Here is a 20,961-nt window from a genome sequence, read left to right as displayed (position 1 = left end):
GTGTTATAAGGGTCTCACTGTACATGTGTGTTACTTTTCTAGATTACCTCTTGTTTGAGTAATGGGATCCCAGATAAACAGCCCCTTCCTGAGGCAAATGAGACAAATGCTGCACAGCCAGATCAGGTATGTTTTATACATCTTGCCAGCCTGGGAGAGCAGTGGAGGGCAGAATGAACAGGAAGGTTTAATTCCAACTGCAAGTTGTTGGGCTAAATGCAGCCATTGCAGAGGGCAGTTCACAGGCCTGTCAGACCCTCTCAGGGTCAGACTAAACAATCATAGCAGTCTCTTCTGGCTTTAAAACAAATCAGCAAATGATGAAGATGGACTCCTGGCTGTTAACACTGCGAGAAGGCTTGCTTCACCAGTGCTGATTTCTTCAGTGATAGAATTAGCCTCACCCCAGCTTAACTTCATGCTACAGTTCTGGATTTCCTCTGTGAAGCTTCTGTTGTGGTATTTATTTTGCATTTCTTTCCTTTTCACCTCTATCCTTTGAAATGTATTCTCACATAATTTTGGGATGGGTACATCTTCACATGCCTTCCAAGGCCTGGTTCACCATGCACTGTAAATTTTGCTCCTCTAAGGTATCTAAAACTGCTGTCCTCAAATTAGTAATCTTCTTCACAAACCTGAGATACTGGCTGAGATATTCTAGGAGCAGCAGTTGTGTCCTACGTTTCAGTAGAGCACAAAGCATGGCTGTGATCCTACCTGTTAGTTACAGATACCACCTGCTGGGCTTGTCCCTATTCCATCCAAAATTGTTCAGCTTGCTCAAGGGCTGGCAGTTGAGTTGATGAATGCTGACCAGTAATACTGTTGGCTTTGCCTGTCTATATCATCCATCTCCTAAGCGTTGTCGATGGCAGCACTGCTCTTGTTGCTGCCCTGGTGAAACTGTGCAGATTTATAGAGCAGTGACAGGAGGCATGATGGCTTTCAAAGTTGAAATCAGATTTATATGAGCATGCTCAAGCAAATGGGAGCAGCCCCATCCCACTCTGTAATCCACTAAACTTTGGGGTAGAATCTGCGTGTTCAGTGAATTAATTAGCCTCTTGCACTCTTTGCACAGCTTCTGATAAATTCCAGTGATGCTGTAGCTGCTGCTTCCTCCTCTTCAGCCTTTTTTGACAACCTCATCCCACAGAATATAAGTACATTGGAGATTCCTGTCACAGAAGGTATGTTACATGAAGTGTGTTTCTGCTCACTTAGGGAAAGGGTAGAGGAGGGAAAACCAGAAAATTGGAGAGACCAGGAAGAATCTGGTCCACTCCAGCAGATGGGTACTTTTAAAACACATGATCCCTCCCAGTGTCATGCAGCGTATCTCAGCACTGTGCAGAGAAATAACTCTTCCCAGATATGAGACCCATTAAAAATATAGAATAATCTTCTAGATGGTGAAAGACTTACAGTCAAGTCAGTGGGTTTTTAAAAGTGCAAAACGTGATTTGTGTTTGAGATTTTCATTTAGCTGGTCTTCCACGTATTGTTGGTATTTACTGCCTGCTCTTGTAAATCAGCATCATCAATGCATATGGATGATGCTCCTGTGGGTTGACTCTGCTTCTCACCTCCATAGATACAGATGGACTCATCAGCCAAGCCCTTCTGCTGGGGAATTTTGAGAGTGCGGTGGAGCTGTGCATGCAAGCAGAGCGCTTTGCTGATGCCATCATCTTGGCTATAGCTGGTGGGGAGAATCTCCTAAGGGAGACCCAGAAACACTACTTTGCCAAGCAGAAGACAAAACTCTCTGTGGTAAGTGATAGTTTTGTGTACCCATACCCACTGAGCTGGGGAAAGTGTGTGATATCTTTGCAAATATTTGTCTGAATATATGTGGAAATGCTTTGGCAGGAACTGGAGTGTCAGCAGAATCTGTGTGTCTTCTCTTGACTCAACGTTTACTCTCATACCTTTGTAGTTTTATGACAACTTCATGTTGCCCACCTAGAATGTCTGTGTTCTTTGTTTTCCCCCCCCCCTTTTTTTTTTTATTCTAATGGTTTCTGCTTCAGCTCCCCAAGCTTGTAACCTGTGGAGCATACTGCCCCTTTACAGCTCAGCTAAGAAGGTCCTAGCTTATTAATTTACAAATGAGGAAGTGTAACAGGGTTTGGGATATCCTAACATTATATTTGCAGTCATTGATACTAGCTGCTCTGAAACAGGATATGTTAGATAGATCTTTAGTCTTGCCTAGTGCAACTGTTTTCATATTCTCTTAAGTGCTTTGTCAGGGTCTTTTACTTTCTTTAGAGGCGTCCGGTTCCAATTACTGTTAGCACTGGGATGCTGGAATTGCTGGACCTTAATGTACAGTGAGGTAGTTGCTGCATAGTGGGAAGTGTGCTGGAAACTGAGCTATTGCTGTGGGTGCACTTGCTTAAGCAGTCAGCTTATTTTTGTCTTCAGTGATTAACAGGCCTTCTGCTTCTCTTACAGCTGCTTTCCTCCATTGTGCAGCAGAAGTGGCAAGATATTGTTTGCACGTGCAATCTACAGAGCTGGAAGGAGGCCCTGGCCATCTTGTTAACATACTCAAAGCATGAGGACTACACCCAGCTCTGTGGTATGCAGTGTACTATGTTTTGATGCGATTTCCCTTAGGAGAGGGCACTCCTGGATTGATTACGGAAAAAAGTGGATGCAGTGGAGGAAGGAAAGCACTCCTTACTCATTACAGCGAGCTGGAACTTAGTAACTATGGACTGTTGAGTTAGGGAACGGTAGATGTGTAGCTGAGAGTCATGGTGTAAAGTTATATATGCTGATATTTCCTGTCACCTCTACCAATAGCATGGAAAAAACAGGATAGGCTGAGACACTAAGAGAGTGATATTTATATTTTATTCTGGGGAGAAAAGGGGATTTCCTTGACAGTAAAAGGTCAGGTGACTTCACTCCATCTGAAAGAGTTTTATGCTTCCAGCACATTTCCCTCCCTTTTAAGCTCAGAAACAGGGATTGATGAAAGTTTGATGGCTTCAGTAGTTTCCTCAGTTCTGTTAATAGTCCAGGATGCTCAGCAACTGGTTGTGCTGAGAGTCAGAATTAGGACGCAATCTAGTGACTGAATGTGATAAGAGTTACTTATGTTGCTTGGCTGGGAACTAGCTCCTGGCTTACAGGAACAGCTAAGTGCTGTTGGAGAAATGCTAGCACTTTGTATAAGTAAGATGACACAACTTGAAATGCAAGAAAACATGACAACTTTTACAGACCAGATTGTAAGTGTAGAAAGCGGCTGTGGTGGCGGTGGTGATAGTGACATGGTTCCAGCTTATCTTTATCTTCTTTTTTATGTCATTAGATAAACATTGACAGCTGCCAGATTACTAGCTGTCCCTGGACACTGGACACTACTGTTGCCTGGAGATTATCACACCTCTTTAGAGAGAGAAAAAAACAGTTAGATTTTTTTCACTGAATTCATCTGTCATGTTTAGGGGTTTTCTTTGCTTTATATGTCTCAGTAGACAAATAAAAATTGGCAGATAGATGAAAAAATTATTTTTTCAACCAGGTTGGCTTTGGGATTCCTTAGTTATGCCCATTTCTCTGTGTTATCCAAGAATTAAACAATGAAGCTGGTGAAGGGTCTAGAGAGCAAGTCTTAGGAGGAGCAGCTGAGGTAACTGGAGTTGTTTAGCCTGAAGGAAAGGAGGCTGAGGGGAGATCTTACTGCTCTCTGACTACCTGAAAGGAGATTGTAGCAGGGTGGGTGTCAGTCTCTTTTTCCCAAGTAGGAAGTCATAGGATGAAAGGAAACAGTCTCAAGCTGCACCAGGGGAGGATTGAATTGAGTATTGGGGAAAATATCTTCACTGAAAGGGTTGTCAGACATTGGAACAGGCTGCCCAGGGAAGTGGTCGAGTCACCATCCCTGGAGGTATTTAAGACATGTAGATGTGGCACTTAGGGACATGGTTTAGTGGGACTTGGCAATGTTAGGTTTATGGTTAGACGCAGTGATCTTAAAGGTCTTTTCTAACCTAAATGATTCTATGATTCTGTTATTCTAGTTAGGTGCAGATCCAAAGCTGACAATAACTTTTCATGCCAAGCCAGAGTATGACTCCTAAAAGATGATCATTGAGGATTAATGAGCTCTTGAAAAAGAGTGTGTTAAATGTTGGCTGTTATTTCTTCCTCTCTAGACATGCTGGGTGCCCGCCTAGAGTCAGAGGGAGATGCAGGCCTCTCCAATGATGCCTGCCTCTGCTATATCTCATCAGGCAATGTGGAGAGGTTGGTGGAATGCTGGGTAAAAAACCACGAGACTTCTTCACCCCTTGCCCTGCAGGTACAGGTGCTATAACTTTGGTTTGACTCCTCTTTAGACCTGTCTGGTAGACCTGATTGCGTTATCCCATCGGAGTATCTGGCTTCCAGCACAGTGAAGACCTGTTCGTAGTTTGCAAGGTATCCTCTTCTAGCCTCGAGTACAGGCTCGTGTCTAAAGAAAGCTTGTACCCTTAAGCGTTAAGGGCTTGTGTGTTTAGAGAGTGCTGGTTACACTGCACATAAATTCAAAGTCTAGGCTGCGTTACTCCCACTGCAAGTAGAATGATCATGTATGGGAAGTCAGCTTGCAGGTGAATCAAGGCTTCTAAGCCAGTGTGGTTACCTACCTGTAAACCAGTCCTGGCTAAGTCACTAACCCCTGTTGTGTCCACCAGTCACTAGACTGAACTAGAACAAGTCTCCCGCTCTGGTATCTGCAGGTAATGCCCTCTACTACAGAGTTCCCTGGTTTTGCAACCCCAGTAGTGAACAACAGCAACAGAAAGGGATCTTCAGTGTTCCTGGTTGTGTTTGAAGCTGACCTCCTCCCACTTTTCAGTTATCAGCCGGTGATGCATGTGTCATTCTACAGATATAATCATTACCTTGATTTCTAGGAGTTGAAGGAGCTTTAAGTAACTAAAAACCTTCTGGTCTGTTTGTCAGCAGTAGCAATTTTTCCTGGTGAATTTCTCCGGGTATGGTTTTAATCCTTCCTCTTCCAAACTGATAGCTTGTAACTCCTAGAGTTACAGTAGTAACTTCCTAGTGAAAATATCACAGTTGATTGGAATGTCCCTTGTGGCTTCTGATTTTCTTTTTTCCCTTACTGTAAAGGTAGCAGTGACAGGGTTTGCTTCCTGGTTCCTGTTTTTCTCTGAGAAGTGCACGTGAAGAAATTGTCATTAGTGATAGTATCTGGTGCAGAGTAGAGTAACTTCTGTTCACATTGGACCTGATGTCAGTTGAAAGTGGGGAGAGCCATCTGATACTGTCTCAGCATGAGATGGACCAGTAAAGCGAGTCAGATTCTGAGTGGTCTATTTCTTCCTTCCCCTGGATTATTCAGGATCTCATAGAGAAGGTGATGGTGCTGAACAGGTCCATTGAGATGCTCCAAGGCACAGCAGGACCAGCACCAGGCCCTGTCTTGGCAGAAAGGATCACTCAATATGCCAGTCTCCTGGCATCACAAGGATGCTTGGCAGCTGCAATGGATTACCTACCCAGAAGCTCTAAAGAGGTGAGTGAGAAATGGGTTGGAAAAGGGCAGTCTACAGGGAAAAATGATACTGTGTATGAGAGATTGGGTTTTGACATCAGCATCAGGACTTAAGGTTTCACCTTAATTATGGTAACTTGAGAATAGAGGTGTGATTTGGGTTTTTTAGTTTGTTTTGGTGGGTTTTTTTCTAGGACACAGCTTTTGTCTTCATTTGCCTTTTCTGTGTAGTGCCTTTCATTCATGGAAAAGGAAGGGAGCTACAGAACTGTAAAATGGTTCCCGGAGAACAACACTGGGAAGCAGCTCTCCAGTGAAGCTGCATTTATTTCTGAAACTGGCTGTGGTAGAGGAAGGGAATGGGGAGATCACCTTGTTGTTTGAAACAAATCTATGTTTCCGAACATGGATAGGGGTTGGGGAGGAAATACTCTATAAAGACTGGTGGGAGGATCAGTGAGACTTCATCTGCCTCGGAGTATGGCAGGTGATGTCCCAGATTGTTGCTTACAGTTTGTGGGTTATTTTTTCCTGGTAGCTGTTGCAGAAATGGGTAGTTTTGCAGATTGATGCTCAGTCATTTACGTTAGGGTCTGCTTTGAATACATCCCCAGCACCTTCCATCCAAAACTCTCAAGGCACTTCTCCTAAAGCATAGTTTGTTTCAGCTCCTGATTGAACAGCTCCGAGACCGGCTCTTCCATGCTCAAGGAGCAAATGTGGGTGATCAGCAGCCACCCCCTTTTCCCTACACTCGTGTCAATGTGGGTGTCATTAAACACACATCTCCAGCAGCCAAAGGTGGTTCCGCCCCTGAAGGAGCAGCCTCCAAAACAGGTCCCAGACATCCAGAGAAGGTAGGCCTTGAACTCAGGTATTCATGGCCTGGGAAGGGGGAGGAAGGCTACTGGGTTGTGGAAGGCGTATGAAGTCATATGAGATGATGCACACTGCAGGCATCATTGAGAACTCATCAGTGATGCCCTTCACTGGAGCAAACACAAGCTCTGTGGTAATCCAAAAGTAGGCTGTCTGGCAACTTTTCACAAGGCCCTGTCCCACATGTAGTCACCAGAGGAGTCTGTTACAAGTGTAGTGATCCACTGAGATCTCACATACTGGGGGAAATGGGGGCTGTAGTTCACTCTCCTATGCCCATCTCGCCCTCGTATCTCAGTAACGTTAGCATAGTGTGGCTTCATCTCAGTTCTTGCACCAGAAGATTGTTCAGGAAGTTTTGCTTTCAGCCTCTACTGCTTCGTTATTGTTGGTTCATTGTTTCTTCTGGTTGTGCTTCCAGGAAGTCACTGTATGGGAACTGGCTGCTGAGGACTAATCCTTTTGAGAGCCACAGAATATTCTGAAGTGTGGTGCCCAGCTTGTTGAGCAAGTTATGTGGTGGGAGGGGGCCTTTGATCCAATCCATCCAGGGCACTGACAGCAGCAGCGTCTTCTCTTGCCCAAGAAGCAACAGGGATAGAAACTGCATCTGCTTGCACATGACTGTGGGCTATTCGCGAGTTCTTTGTTTTTTAATTGCAGCCCAACTATCAGTCATCATTTGCCCCTTCAGCACCTTCTCAGCCTTCAGTGCCTTCCCTCTTCACGCCTCAGCCAGTGCCAGCGATGTCTATGACACCTCACCATGTCACCCCTCCCCGGGACAGCACGGGTCCACAAACAGGTGTCTATTCCAGGGGGTCCCCATACCCACAGTACAACTTAGGCTTGGTTCCAGCAACCATTTCAGGGCAAGGTAAGCATTGTCTCATAGTCATGTCCATTCTCCAGGTTTTCTTAGACTAAAGCCTTCAGCATAGATGGCGCCTCTACTTTCTTTCTCACAGGCCTGTTGTACTTGCAAAGAACAAGTCAGCTGTCTGAGAGGCTTGGTTCTTCTGAAACATCTAGCTCTAGCAACTGTTGCTGCATGTCCACTGATATTAAGCATATATAAGGGTGGAGAAGCCACAGCTAACTGTGTCGCAGAGTTTGACTGATCTAGCCTAGGTTATGGGAGATACACCCAGCATGGATATTCTAGGTATGGCTTGGAGAAGAGGAGACTTACTAGCCTGAAGGAGAGCGTCAGGAGTAGTTTGCACATGAAACAAGCGAAGCTGATACACTCTCTTTCTCATTTGTAGCTGTCTCACAGTCTCAACCATTTGGACCATCAGGAGTCAGACCTGTTGGTCCTGCTCCCTTCCCTAGCCAGCCTTCTCTGCCAGGACAGTCCATGCCCATGACACCTTCTGGTGTTCCACCACCTGGACCCACCGTCTTCACTCCAGCCTCAGTCCCATCATCTCAGCTTCCTGCAGCTTGTCCTCTCCCTGTGGCAAGCCAGTCTCCTCTAGGTTTCTCTTCAGCACCTTTCAATTGCCCCATGAACATGGGTTACCCTCAGGGAGGTCCTGGAGCTCCATCTACTAAGCCCCTGCCAGCAGCCAGCATTCCTCCTCCTCCCACAGGTAAGTACCATTTGTGTGTCCAGGACACTCCTGGCTGGGATTTGCAGTATATAATGGGCAGGGACTTTTTTGAGGTCTGGGGGTGTCACCATGAAGGCTGGATGTGGTGCCAAAGCTAACCTCACAGGCACATTGTGCTGAGTCTTGCTGTGGTGGTGAAGCGCAGCAGTGATGATGGTTTCATTCAGCCTGTTCATCTGCTCTGTCCCCCAGGCTGTGGTTACAAGATGCTGGGTCTTCACGTCCCCAGCGCACCCTGAGTCATCCACTCCAGAGGCATATGCTCTGAGTGAAAGGGTGGTAGTTCCCAGGGAATGCCTGCTGGAAGGCTTACTGATCTTGCCTCTGCTTATATCACTTGCACAAGAAGTGCATGTGAAATCCTGGGAGAGCAGGGTGCTGTTTCTTTGTCCGTGGCATACCCCTTGCTTAGCTCCAGGATGAAATTTCTCTGTTGGGCTCTAGTTCTTCCTGTTTTCTCCTGTTGTCATAAAGTGCTTGCATAGGAATCACATCTGGATTCCCCTGTGCAGTGGTGTAGACCTGGAGCTTTTCCCTTTTGGGTCTGTAGTTTGAATCCAACCCAGCCTGCAAGTACTGTGAAGTCATTTGCTAGCATGATGAAGAAAAGGAGAGTGTTGTTGGAACTAGTTCCCAGCAGATGGGCATTCCCTCATTCTGTTTCCCAAAACATCAACACATCTGGTGCTTGTAAATTCCTTGTTTCCTGTCTTGGAGGACAGGCTTAGCCAGGCTGTGGAGATCCCTAACAACAAGGCTGATGATCCTTAGATTTTTTGAGCAGGTGACTCTTCAAGACACATGTATTCAGAGAGTGAAGGAGCTGGGGATTTGAGGTTTGCCTTCAGCTGGAATCCTTTGCTAAGCTGTGTTTAACCAAGGTTAGCAAATCCCACTGTGTGAAGCTTGTGGGGACCACACAAAGGCTTTAAGCTACAGCTGGAGAAATTCCTTCTCAAAAGCTGTCAGGGATAGTAGTCCAGGGAATTGCTCACTGAGTAAAAGCTGTTGGTGATGGTGACACTTCCACCCTGCCTTGATTTTCAGGTTTCTTCCCCTGGCTAGATCCCCACGGGAATCATGCAGGTAGTATCCGGAGAAGCCCCCAGATCTGTGGGGGAGACAGTGTTGCTGCTTGCAGTGAGATGTGGGGGATGTGCGCATGTTTTACTGTGTATGCATGCTTATTGCTATTTGTTGTTTCCTTGCATGCCTGGGGAGCTATACAGCTGGGGTAGTGGACATACTTGTCCTGAGAACTACTGAGAGACAGCTGGGGATATTGGAAGTGAAATGGAAGTGCTGCACTCTTACTTACTGATGAGTTTGGATACAGAAAGCAGGGACTCCAGCTTCTTCCTTCTATACTTTCATCCAGTTGTGGAGGAATTAGAGCATTCTCAGTCTCTGTGTTCTTCAGGCAGTTGCTGGGCCAGCAGGACAGGGAAGGAGCCCCTTTTCCTTTCTTGGTTCTCTAGGTAAGGAACAGGCCAGTGGTTGTAACTCATCCCTTGTTTTCTCCCTGTTACACTCCCAGCCTTATGCGTGGCTTTATTTGTGCTTATGCTTTCCCCAGGTGGTTTGGAAGAGGTGGATCCCAGAATGAGCAGTGGTGTAGAGCTTCCTGAGCAGTATCTGGGGGCTCTGTTTCAAGGGGAACTGGAAAGCCCTTTTGCTTTTAGTTACAGGGCAAGGTTTGGCTGTGAATCTCAGTCCATCTGCTGGGGAGAATTTGGAACTTGGAGGTTTTCTGACTGATGCTTTGTGCTGGTTTCTGTCCTTGGGATTTATTGATGATGGAGAGTAGGTATCTTCCAGTCTGTTGTCAGTGGGCTAAGGCTCAGTGTCTTAGTGGACTGTCTCTGCACAGTGGCTGCTGCACCAAAGACCATCTGCCAGGCACAAAAGATTATCTAGGGAGTCTCAGCTTTATTCAGGAAATCGGAGTACTCGGTACCCAAGCAAGCCTTGCTGTGTGGAGTGGGACTCTAGAAAGGGAGTTATCCTTTCAGCAGAGAAACAAAAGACCCCAGTGTTTTCATATGATTCCATAGCAAGGATTTCAAGCGCTTTGTCAGGCTGAAGATGCCCTGTGGGAATTTGCTGCTCGGAAGTTCACTTCTCCTGGCAGCATTTACCTGCAGTTTTCATGGCAGCATAAGGCATGCCCAGATCAGAAGTGCAAACAGGCTTCATTAAGTTCTTGCCTCCTACTGTTGTTTTTGTTTTGATGGGTACTTTTCTTTAGCCTGGAAAGGGACTGTATGACCATTCAATCTCACTGGCCACATTTGCTTTGGAAATTCCTGAGCGTGATTGGAACAGCTCAGGAACACATTCTCATTAGTGCAATGGAGAGAGATCTCCACTTGCAGAAATCCCACACTTGTGGGAAGCGTCAGGGGCAGGATGAAGGACAGCAACATGTTGGCTGATCTCCTTTCTGGCTGGGATAATTCCTGACCCCAGCCTGTGATGATCTGTTTTTTTCTAGCACAGGCATTGCTAGAGACTGCTGTGGCGTACTCCTTTCAGGGCTGGCGAGAAATCCTGGTTCACAAGTAGCATAGGCAAGATAGAGTTTCATCCCAGCAAAATGGAGCAGGGTCCTGCTGTCTCAGGTCTGATGATTAAGTGCCTGGCTTAAAGGCTATAATTTAAATAGCAGTTTCCTGTGAGGATTCAAAGTGCCACTGGGTTGGAATGGTGCCAGGGACGCTAGGCCACAGGCTCAGTGGGGGCCAGCAGAGTTCTAGGGCACAGAATCCCCAAGCTAGAAGTAAGTGCCAACTTAATTAAACTACTGATCCAAACTCATCAGAGAGTGAGTCTTGAAATCATGGGAAAAGGGAGGGCAAAAAGAAGCTGCCAGAATTTTAATAATAAAGGTAATTAAAGTAATGAAGCACCTTTTGCATCTTTCCCCTGTGATTTTTAAAGCTCAGTTCAGGATCAGTTGCTCATTAAGTGTGGCACTGAGCTCCAGCAACTCTGATATTGCCGCGTAGAATTGTGCCGCTTTCTCACAGATTATTCCTGTCTCATGGGCCTGAGGTTATTAATACTGGGGGTTTGTCTAGAGATGCAGGTACCCTTACAGAACAACAGCAGACAAAGTAGTTGGAATTTGACCTTCACAGAATGAAGTGTGGTCACAAGTCTTTTGATATCATGTTGTCTGATGGATTTTTTTAATTACCTGGAGTGAGGTTAGAGGCTAGATACCTCAAAAGCATCTGATGAGACGCCCCTTTGCTCCCAAGGCATTTGCTGGTTGTCTATTCCCTTTTAGTTGAGAAGCCGGCAAAATTTGCTAGGCATTGTTTCTGAACATTATTTTGGAAAGGGAAAATGTCAACGCACGTCAAACTTTTCCCCCCTTTATCACAGTACTCTGCACTGCTGTGGACTGCCACCATGAGGCACTCATGTGAGTGCTGGTGAGAAGTCCTCTCTCACCCATAACATAGCCCTTATGTTTGGGGAACCCCAGGAATTCTCTGAACCCTGATGTGCACGCTCATGCAGGTCCCAACCAAGGTTCAGGCCTGACCCTGAGGTTGAATTCTGCAGCCTGTGCAGAATGCGGAAGGCTTCAGGTAGTTGCAAAAAAGCTTTTGGGGAAGGGGAAGTGGGTGTGTGCCAGTTCAATCTGATTGGATATCGCTTCATGAAACCTGTGCATGAATGTAATTAAGAAAGGGAAAGGGAAGTAAGGACCAGTTCTTGCGCATGTGAGCTGGGCCTGAAATTCCTTGGTTGAAATGGTCTGAACGTGGGAACTGGATGATGGGGGAATTGGAGCCATGGGCCCTTTTGTTGAGGGGAGTTCCAAGCCATGCAAGTGACTATGAATTGTTGCTATGGCCACCTTCTCAAAGTCTGACATTTGGGTCTTGTCTCTTCTAGCAGCTCAGGAATCTTGGACTGATCCCTCTGCTATAAGAGGTGGCCTTCAAAAGAAGAAGGTAAGCTTTCAGCGGCAATGTATGTCAGCTGCAATTAGCCAGGGAGCTCCACGCAACAAATACTTTCCTATAAATGCTCCCTGTCACACTCAGCAGGTCTCATTCTATGTTGTTCTGTCTACTTCTGCATTACATGCATAGCCTGGGCTGGAGTCTAAGCCGTCTTGACCCTCTGCCTTCCAAACCCACGTGCTGTTCGAGGGGGGGGGGGGGGGGGGGCGGGTGGTGTAGCTGTGTTTTAACATGTTTATAATCCCTGATGCTGAATCCTCTGTCAGTACTTGCAGGCTGAGTACAGTCACTTGTTGCTGGAAATATGGAATGACTCTTACCCCCTTGCCCACGACTTTTTTTGTAGTGGCTGGGGAGATGGTGCTCACTTCACACCTGACAGCTGGGGGCAGCATTTCCCCTCAGCACAGTGAGTTCCACGGTCATTTTCCTCAGATGCTGATACCAACTGATAAGGCGCCGCTTCTGCTGAAATAGGTTGGGACTGGTGTAGCTGTGAGCTGCCTGCCGTGTTGGCCCTGCCCTGCTGCTCTCTGCCTTGTAGTGATTGTACTGGAGGACCCGTGAACTGAGCTTTTTTGCAGCAAATGCTCTCAGTACCCCATTTCTGCCACTACTGCCTGCTGGCAGGTGTGACAAGAAGCTTCTTTGGCACCATTCCCACCCCCCACTCCTCTTCTTTATCTTGGAACAGACTTCTTGCCCTTTTTCTGGCAGCATAGCTGGGAACCTGCTTCAGGCTGTGCTCACTACAACAGGATTAGCCTCTTGTTAAAGCCATCTCCTTTTGATCTCGCCCGGTCGGAGTGAATCTGTCCTGACTCTCTGGCTTAGCAGGGGCATGATGAAGTGTTTGCAAGAGGATTCTCCCCCCATGTTGTGGGATTTTCCCCAACACTTGCTCTGTTGGACACTTTACTGCTGCTAATCTCTACATTCAGGACTCGTGCCGTCGCAGAGCCAAGGCAGCTTTCTGAGGACTAGTGCTTTCAGGGGCATCGGATCTGTTTGATTGAGCAATTCCAGAGGACTTTTCTTGCTGTCGCTTTGACTGTTCATCTAGGATGCAAGAGGAAAGGCCCCCCCTCTCAGTCAGGGAGCTGAAAGAACAGGGATGTGTTGCACATCATCTTGAGAACTGGGCACTCTACAAATTAGAAAGGAAGTTGAATTTGACTGCAGAGAGTGTAATGAACCCTTCTTCCTTGGACTTAGTTTTCTTGATACTTCTTTTTCTTTTCTTTTCTTTTTGCTGACAGTTGCCTGAGAAATTTACTCCTCCAGCCCCCATCACGGCTCCAGTAATGAGCCTGCCCGCTGAGCCCCAAGGGATCCATCCTCAGCTGTCCAGGTTGCAAGAGTCTGGCCAGTCACCCCCTGGAGCACCAAAGGAAGGCAGCGTGCAGGTACCCATGGAAAGTGGGGTGTTCCCCAGCCACCAAGTCCCTGTCAAGTAGAAAAGCAACTCAGCTTTTGAGATTCTTATTAGTTGGCAGCTGCAGGGCTTGTGTTGCTCCCTAGCCCTTATAAGACATCCCTGCCTGAGTGTTAGAGGAATTGCCAGGGTGGAAATGACACCTGGGCACAGCTGGGAGCGAGGGAGGGAGGCCAGGCAGGCTGTCAGCCTGTTTTTGGAGTTGAGAATCCGCAGAGGCCTGAAGCTATACCACAGTCTGAAGATGATAATCTAACTCTGTGCTTCCAGGTATTCTCTGGATTTGCAAAGGGGTAAAATGCTTTCTGTTCATAGTGCAGGAGGGGTATCTACCTGCTCCAGCCTTTCATGCTCCTGTTTCATTCAGCTGCTTCTCTCTCTTCTCAGTATCACCAGCTACCCGTGGAGAGGGTTGAGAGGAAAGAGGTGCCCCCTGAGCACCAGGCTCTGAAGGCCACATTTGAAGGGTTGGTGCGACGCTGCTCTGCCGTTGCCACTGATCCAGTAAGTCCTCCCTTCTCTGATCTTTGGCTTCTTTGCTCTCATAGATGTTTGACTGGTGCTTCCTTCTTTTGGCTGGGAAAAGAGAGGAAGAGTCTTGTCCCTATAATCAAGTTAATATCTCTCTGCCTCCTTCCTTTAGGCCATAAGCTTGTTCATCTCTTGGGAGCTGAGATGCATTCTCTAGCATTTATCTGCTGCTTCTTGTTGCTTTTCTGGAGCGATGGTTCTGTCCTGGCTCTTTTCTCTGAGGAAAGTAGAAGCAATGACCCAACTAATTCAACTTCATTTTTCACCAGCTTGATCTGTAGGTAGTTCCTACAGAGCTAGTATTACCAGCTATCCTCAGAACTTGGGGGGAAGAGCTGAGCTATCCTGGCTAGAAAGAAGGCCAGACAATCTTTGTGTCCAAGTCACTGTAATTTCTCCACGCTGGTTCCTGGAAGGCTGTTTGTATACATGTCACGTTGCACGAATGTATCAGGCCAGACTGTCTGGAAGCAGAAAAGCAGTGCTTGCAGCATTGTGTGAAGTTGCGAAGTCTTCCCAGAGCTTGGGGGCACGATGAAGCTTTTTGGAATACCTCTGCTTACTGGGTGTTGGGATGAACACTGAGCCCAAACTGCTGTCCCAGAGTCAGACAATTTGTGTGTGGCAGCAGCTTCGGCATGTTGGCTGTGTGCTTTCTGAGAGTGCAGTGTAGCAATTGCTGCGAGAATGACCTAAAGGTTACCTCTTTGGACAGAGAAAGGATTGTTGGGTTGGGCTTAAGCACTCAGCTTAACGTGGAGTTTGAATAGCTGGGTTGGTACAGCAAAGCAGTGCATCTGAGCTCCTAAGGCTGCCACGTGTGTCTCAGTGTTTCCCAGAGCGAGGCATTCCTGTCCATGGTATGATTTACCTGTGAGTGGGTTACCTAAGGTAGCGTTAATGGAGTCAGCCCCACCAGAGCTTCAGTACTTGGGCCCTTGGTGCTTACCTAGAGTGGGAAGAATATTTCCTCTTTTCTTCAAGGAGACCAGGAGGAAGTTGTTACTTAGGGCAGTCAGGGTGAGGCTGCCTTCAACTAGTGGGTGTTTGTCAAGCTTTGGAAGTAGTCACTCTGTCCTGTGGTCTGCAAGCACTGGCAGAAGGGAGGAACGCCTAGGCTGGGAGATGGGAAGAGGGGCAAATCCAGCTTCCTGTGTTGGGGAGAGAATGCCTGCATGTATTTGTGCACGGTGAGGGCATGGCTGGCTCGTCTCACAGTCCCTGGTTGGCAGGGGCTGAGATGCAGCTGAATTGTAAGGTGCTGTGGGAAGAACAGAGGTGGGGACGGACTGAGCAAGAACAGCTTAGTTCTGGGAGAGGTGGCTTTGAAGCTCTGGCAGAGCTAGCAATACCTGTTTCACTTCAGAAAACCCGAAGGAAGCTGGAGGATGCATTGCAGCGTCTGGAGTGCCTGTATGAGAAGCTCCGTGAGCAGGCGGTAAGTAGATGCCACCATTCCCTGTGGTCCAGCCGGGTTCCTGATCCCATCTTTGCACTGGGTTGTGGGCCTTGGTGTCCATCCCAGTGTTACCAGCGCATATCCTCTTGAGAAAGCTAGGGGAGTGCCAAAACCTGATAACGCATCTTGAATCCAAGCCTTATCTCTTCTTCCTTACACTTGGCACAGACATAGTGTAAGGAGAAGCTAGGGAGGTATTTGCAGGGTGCTTTTACCTGCAGGAGGTATACTGACATATAGACCGGTTCCAGATGGGAAGGGGCAACTGGGGGTAGTGAAGTGTGAACCTGGTGTAGCCTCTGGGTTAGAAAACTCTGAAGCTGCTGATTCCAGTTGCTGGAGGGATAGCTTTCAAAGGAAGAATCCTTTTAACATACATGCTTTCTCTGTGTCCATATTAGGCCTGAACAGAGACAGGAATCTGTGCTAGATGGACCTATGGCATCAAACACATCAGATATTCAAGTAGTGCTGAAATGTTGTTACTTAGGACTTGCATTCACTGTAACCCAGCCTGGGTATTAAATTAACATTTGTTGTAGGCTGGGAAACCAAAGGAAGAGGCAAGCTATCCTTCCTGCCAGGGCTTGACTGTGTAGGTGCTGTTTGGTGAGGATGAGATAGAGAATGGGAGGGAAGGGAGTGGAGGAAAGGAGGGGGGCCTGTGTTACAGTGCTGAGCATGCTGACTCATTTCTGCTCCCTCCCCACAGCTCTCTCCAGCCATCCTCATGGGTCTCCATGAAATTGCCCGCTGCGTTGAGGCTAGAAACTACCAACAGGGTCTCCTGGTTCACACCCAAGTGGTGAGCAGCAGCAGTTTCAGTGAGGTGTCTGGTTTCATGCCCATCCTGAAAGTCCTCATGACCATTGCTGGCAAGCTAAATGTGTGAAGTGTGGAGTAGCTGGAACAGGGCGCACTGAGAGCTGGTGGACTCCCTCAGCTGTTGATGTGCTGCAGGTTGTGGACTCTCCCTCTGACTGGAGAAATAAGTCTGTGCCAGTGCCTGGGACCGTGCTGGGCCAGTGTGCCTGGCCCCATCCGCTCCTCGGACAGCCCACTGGTGCCCAGGACTCCTGGAGACTGTTCTTTCTCTCTCTCCTTTCTTACTAGTCTGAGGCTGCTTCCCAGCCCAAGGGATCTCAATTTCAGGCTATCCAGGTTGCACAGAGATCCTGCCTCTTCCCTATATCCCTGGCACAAAGGGGAAACTCCTTCCCTCCCAGGCTGACATTGCTTTTTCTAGGAGACAACCAGGGCTGGCACCTGCAGTGCCCTCAGGCAGAAGGGCCTCGGGCTCTATTCCCTGCTGCAGTGTAAACTGTCTGAGTGACGGCAGGGAGCCAAGCTGGGGTGTCCCTGCTCTGCTGGGCTGCAGTGAAGATCTCTCTTCTTGTTCCTCCTTTCTCTTCATTCTCATCTTTAACTCACCCTCTCACCCACCTGCACTCATATCCTGCTACAACTAGGGCTAACTACCAGCCTGCTCTGGGCTAGTTTTGGTTTTCTCTCTTTCTTCACCCAGCCCTCTCTTCATAGTCAAGTCTCCTGTTTACCCTCTGTCCCGTCGTATCTTTTCCCTCATAAGCTGCAGGCTTCAGCCCTTTATGTTTCAGGCCCAGGGCTGATTCCCCCTTCCAGCTCCTGGGACTCTCCCTTTCAGGAGTGCTAGCGGGTTGGGTTGCTCAGTGTGCTCCTCCTCAAAGCCAGTTGCATCCTGGTTTTGGGCTAACTTTTAGCCCAAAGTTGCCCTCTCTGGCTCCTGGCCTTTTTCACTTCCTTTTTGTTAGCACAGTTGGGTTTTTACCCACTGGTGTTATCTAAAGGCTTCCTACATCGGGCTTTCCAGACTATCTAGGGGCTTCAAGAGCAGCAGGGATTGTTCAGGTCTCATAAAGAATCCCCTCTGGCTGCTCTGACCAGCCCAGACTTGAGCAGGGGGAGACAGCTCATTGTTCCAAGTGTAGTGCATTCATTCTGCCTGCAGTAATAATACATGCCAAGGTGGTTCTGAAAGGCCCCTTGGCACTACGGTGGTAGAGATACGCTGCAGGAGGTGATGCTTTTAGGTCTCGAGGATATGGCTGTGTGGGGGCTTTTCATCACTGGCATTTCCTCTGGGGTAAAATAGACAAATGAAGTATATCTGTCCTGGGAAAGAATTCTGGAAGGGCAGGTGGGATTTTGGGGCGTATCTCTGTGTGTGTGTCTTCCCTTCTCTTCCACCCTCCTTGCCTTCCTGTCTTTCACCCTTTTTCATGCTAACCTGGCAACGTAATCGTTTGGCCCTAGCGGGGAGCAAGGCTTCTTCCCAACATTTGGCTGCAGCCAGCCCCTGCTGCCTCTGCTTGCTGCTTGACTGATGATGCCATTGTGGGCCTGTGGTTCAGCGACTCACACGAGTCAGCCTGCTCTACCATGAAACTTAGGAGGGAGGAGAATCAGCGAAGGAAGGGAGTGGACATGTCTCATTCTGTCCTTTCCAGGTCAAAGTGCCTCCTTGTTGCTGCTGTGTTGTTTCTATTGCTGTGGTTTGATGCACTGAGAGATCACAGAACCGTGAAATAAAAGCTGTGGTTTGTGATGCTGCTAGCTTTTTTTCATAGGCTTGTCACCTCTGGCTACAGGGGACTTCCCTCAGTCTGCAGGGCCACCCACTGCGAGCTGAGTTCTCAGCTTTGGTGAAGGGTCAGTTGAGAACAGCATGGAGCAAACCAAGTTCTGGGCTCTGCTGCCATGGGCAGCAGCCTTCCTGGTGTGGTGTGACCCCAAGCTGTACCTGCGCCCTAAGGCTTGCAGGGTCAAGAGAACCGATCTTCTTCAGATCACCTACCTCAGTTGTGACTGTTCCTCTGCGTCAGACACAAGAAGGTGCCCAGGATGGCTGAGGTTCTCTTGGGGAGTCTCAGCAGTGCTGGGTTTTTTTACACTTGACATCTGGAGTTGCCAGTGTGTCAGTAAGTAAAGAGAGAGCCTTTGATGAGATGTTACACCACTGAAGCCATGCCACTGCAGACAGGCTGAGGGTCTGACCTGTGTGGAAATCAGATTTGTACCACTGAATTGCCAGCTCTTACCATTAGCTAACAACTTCTGAATCTGTTGGCTGATTTCATTCAAGCTTTTAAGGAGGTGAAGAGGCTAAAGTGAAATATCAGTACTGAGATAAAATTGGGAGGGAATCAAACTAGCTTCTGCAAAACGACTGATGTAATCTCAAAAAGTTTTTGGTTTTCTTGTTGCTGGCAGTTAGCTAGTATGTCCGTATAGGCCAGCCAGTCAGTGTGTGGGAGACTCTGAAATATGCAGGACTATTACCTGGCTTGTGGGTGGAGGACTTGGGAGGAAGTAAAGGTTGAGAAAAATTGTTTGGATGGGGAAGATCTGAAGGGGCCATTGCTGAGAAGGGACCAGGGTTTATGAGAGTTCTGGGGTGTTAAGGACACAGCACACGCATTCAGGGAAAACCAGCCTTTGTCACATCTGCTGCTGGCAGAGGCAAATGCCAAGTGCAAAGGAGTTTTGCCGAGCTTTTGCAGCCCAGTCTGGGAGCAGTTAGCAACCAGTCTGGCCTCCCAGCTGTCCCCCATCAGGAAGGTGCAAGCTGATTTTCAAGGGCAGTACTTGTGTTATAAACCCTTCTGATGCTATACAGGTGAGCAGGTAGCCCTGGAGGCACACGTTTGCTGCTTAATGAGCATATAAGGAAAGTCCTAGCTTTCTGAGATCATTTAACAAGCCTGGTATTTCTTAGATTCCGCCTTTCTGGGTCCAGTTGGAGTACCCTGTGTAGTCCAGCCCTTCTCTTTCTTTAACTCGGGCTGCTTGTACCACTGAAGTAAGTACGGATTTTTCCATGTACTTCTCGGGTGCATTTGACTTTAGTTCCCTCCAGCACACACAGCTTCCGCTGCCTATGGACTCAGGCAGAGACCAGCTATTTATCCAGCCTGTGCTGCCAGTCCTTCCTGCTTGTCCCTTTGTCCCACTGTTGCTCAGTTTTCTTCAGGTTTTCCCCAGCGAGAGCGCTGTCCCGAAAACTCTTGGTAGGGAGACCAGGCAGGGGGAAGTGGGGTGACCCATGCGAGGGACTCTGAGAGGCTTGTGGTGGAAGCCCTGTGTCTGTGGCCCTGGTGCAGTACATGTCCTCTCAAGCCCCGTGCTCCTGCACTTACAGCACTGTCTCTGCTGGCCAGTAACAGCCGCTGGTTTATGGACAGCGGCTCCTCAGTGTTGCTGCTTCCTGCGTGGGCACATGCTACTACAGCATCCCTGCAGCACTCGGCAGAGAAAGCGTTTTCTGCTGGGTGAGAAGGCCTTTGGGTTGACAAAGAATTGGGGTGTGATAGGAAAGGGTCCCCGGGCACAGAGAACAGAGCTTTAATCCTGTTGCAGATAACATCATGTCTGCAGGCTAGGCTTCTGTGTGTTTGGGGGAGCTGGAGGGGCAGAGATTGTTAGGCAGTATTTGTTTGTAAAGCCACTTGCTCTGAAGATAATGCTTGCACTAACTTCTATTGAGGGAGCAGTGTGAGTCCCCACAAAGTCCTTTCCCAAAGTGTCTTTGAAGCCAAGAACCCATTGAAAGGAAGAAAGACCAAGAGAGGGGATTAGTTTGTTCAGCAGCTGTGAATTTCAGTGGGAGGCTGATGAACTCCAAAGTCTTTGTTGAGATTTTTTTTTGTAAGGAGCCCTGCTGGAGGGAGAGACCCACACGGGGCCACGGCCTTAGACAAGAAGGAATCCGAAGCGGCAGGGAGCTGTAAACGGGCCACAAGGACTTTTCCCAAACACTTTTCGGAAAAGGTGTTGTGAAGAGAGTGGAGGGGGATTAGCATGTGAAATGACACTTTCCATTGACTCCACAGAGGGGAGGGGATAAGGGCTGGCTGGCTGATTTATTAGCATTTTGTTCCCTTCTCTATTCTGCTTCCCCAGCAGCCCCCCTCCCCTCCCTCCCCTCCTCGCTGAGCCCTCTAAAGAGGTTTGGATTGGAAAAGGGAGCGGGGGGCTGCCTGTTTGTGTGTCATCTGGGCGAAGGTGACCACCTGGGAAGCTGAATGTAAATATTTCTCCTCTGAGGAATGCGCCTTCATTAAATAGAAATGAATACATGGAAGCATCCAATCCTGCCGCACAATGGCAGCAGGGCCCTTGCAGCTGAGAGCTCAGTGCACCAGGGAGGGGGGACCCTCCAGCCCCGACCCGCTGCTGAGGTCAGCACATTTTGCAGCTGCCTGGTCGCCATTTTCTCCAGAGGAAAGAAGCACGCGGTGATGGGCTTGCACCCGCAGTGCTCCCCACATGTGCCCATCACCAACAGGCATCACTGTGCCCCGGTGGGCACATCCCGGGCTGTGCCATGGGGCCGCAATTTCAGCCACGGGGCCAGGACAGGGGAATGCAGCTTGCCATGTGCTGGGCAACGGGCCGAAATGGGAAACAGCCTCCACATCTTCTCTTATGCTTCCAGCTGGCTGTGGACTCGGGGGGCACAGAGGGATGAGGAGGTAGAAGCTGTCCTCTCCGCCTTG

General features: G+C 48.3%; 1 protein-coding gene across 11 annotated transcripts in view; it reads left to right on the top strand.

The window, feature by feature from the left end:
- Nucleotides 1–18,582, top strand: part of SEC31B (SEC31 homolog B, COPII coat complex component) — a 38,884-nt gene extending 20,302 nt beyond the window's left edge. For 4 of the 11 annotated variants that reach the window (XM_037399309.1, XM_037399312.1, XM_037399310.1 and 1 more), the window contains 15 exons: nt 43–126; nt 1,085–1,193; nt 1,598–1,776; nt 2,464–2,590; nt 4,179–4,324; nt 5,375–5,548; nt 6,196–6,384; nt 7,070–7,283; nt 7,675–8,001; nt 9,070–9,108; nt 11,932–11,990; nt 13,262–13,408; nt 13,825–13,941; nt 15,335–15,406; nt 16,140–18,582. In XM_037399309.1, the coding sequence (XP_037255206.1) occupies nt 43–126; nt 1,085–1,193; nt 1,598–1,776; nt 2,464–2,590; nt 4,179–4,324; nt 5,375–5,548; nt 6,196–6,384; nt 7,070–7,283; nt 7,675–8,001; nt 9,070–9,108; nt 11,932–11,990; nt 13,262–13,408; nt 13,825–13,941; nt 15,335–15,406; nt 16,140–16,319 (2,163 nt within the window). In that variant the 3' untranslated portion in view covers nt 16,320–18,582. Of the gene's footprint in view, nt 1–42; nt 127–1,084; nt 1,194–1,597; nt 1,777–2,463; nt 2,591–4,178; nt 4,325–5,374; nt 5,549–6,195; nt 6,385–7,069; nt 7,284–7,674; nt 8,002–9,069; nt 9,109–11,931; nt 11,991–12,268; nt 13,409–13,824; nt 13,942–15,334; nt 15,407–16,139 lie in introns of those variants that run through there. The other 7 variants (XM_037399314.1, XM_037399316.1, XM_037399315.1 and 4 more) reach the window with 7 other exon arrangements.
- The last annotated feature ends 2,379 nt before the right edge of the window (nt 18,583–20,961 follow it).

The sequence above is a fragment of the Falco rusticolus genome, chromosome 9, assembly GCF_015220075.1.
Source record: "Falco rusticolus isolate bFalRus1 chromosome 9, bFalRus1.pri, whole genome shotgun sequence".
NCBI classification, from domain to species: Eukaryota; Metazoa; Chordata; class Aves; order Falconiformes; family Falconidae; genus Falco; species Falco rusticolus.
This window is presented reverse-complemented; position numbering and strand designations above follow the sequence as displayed.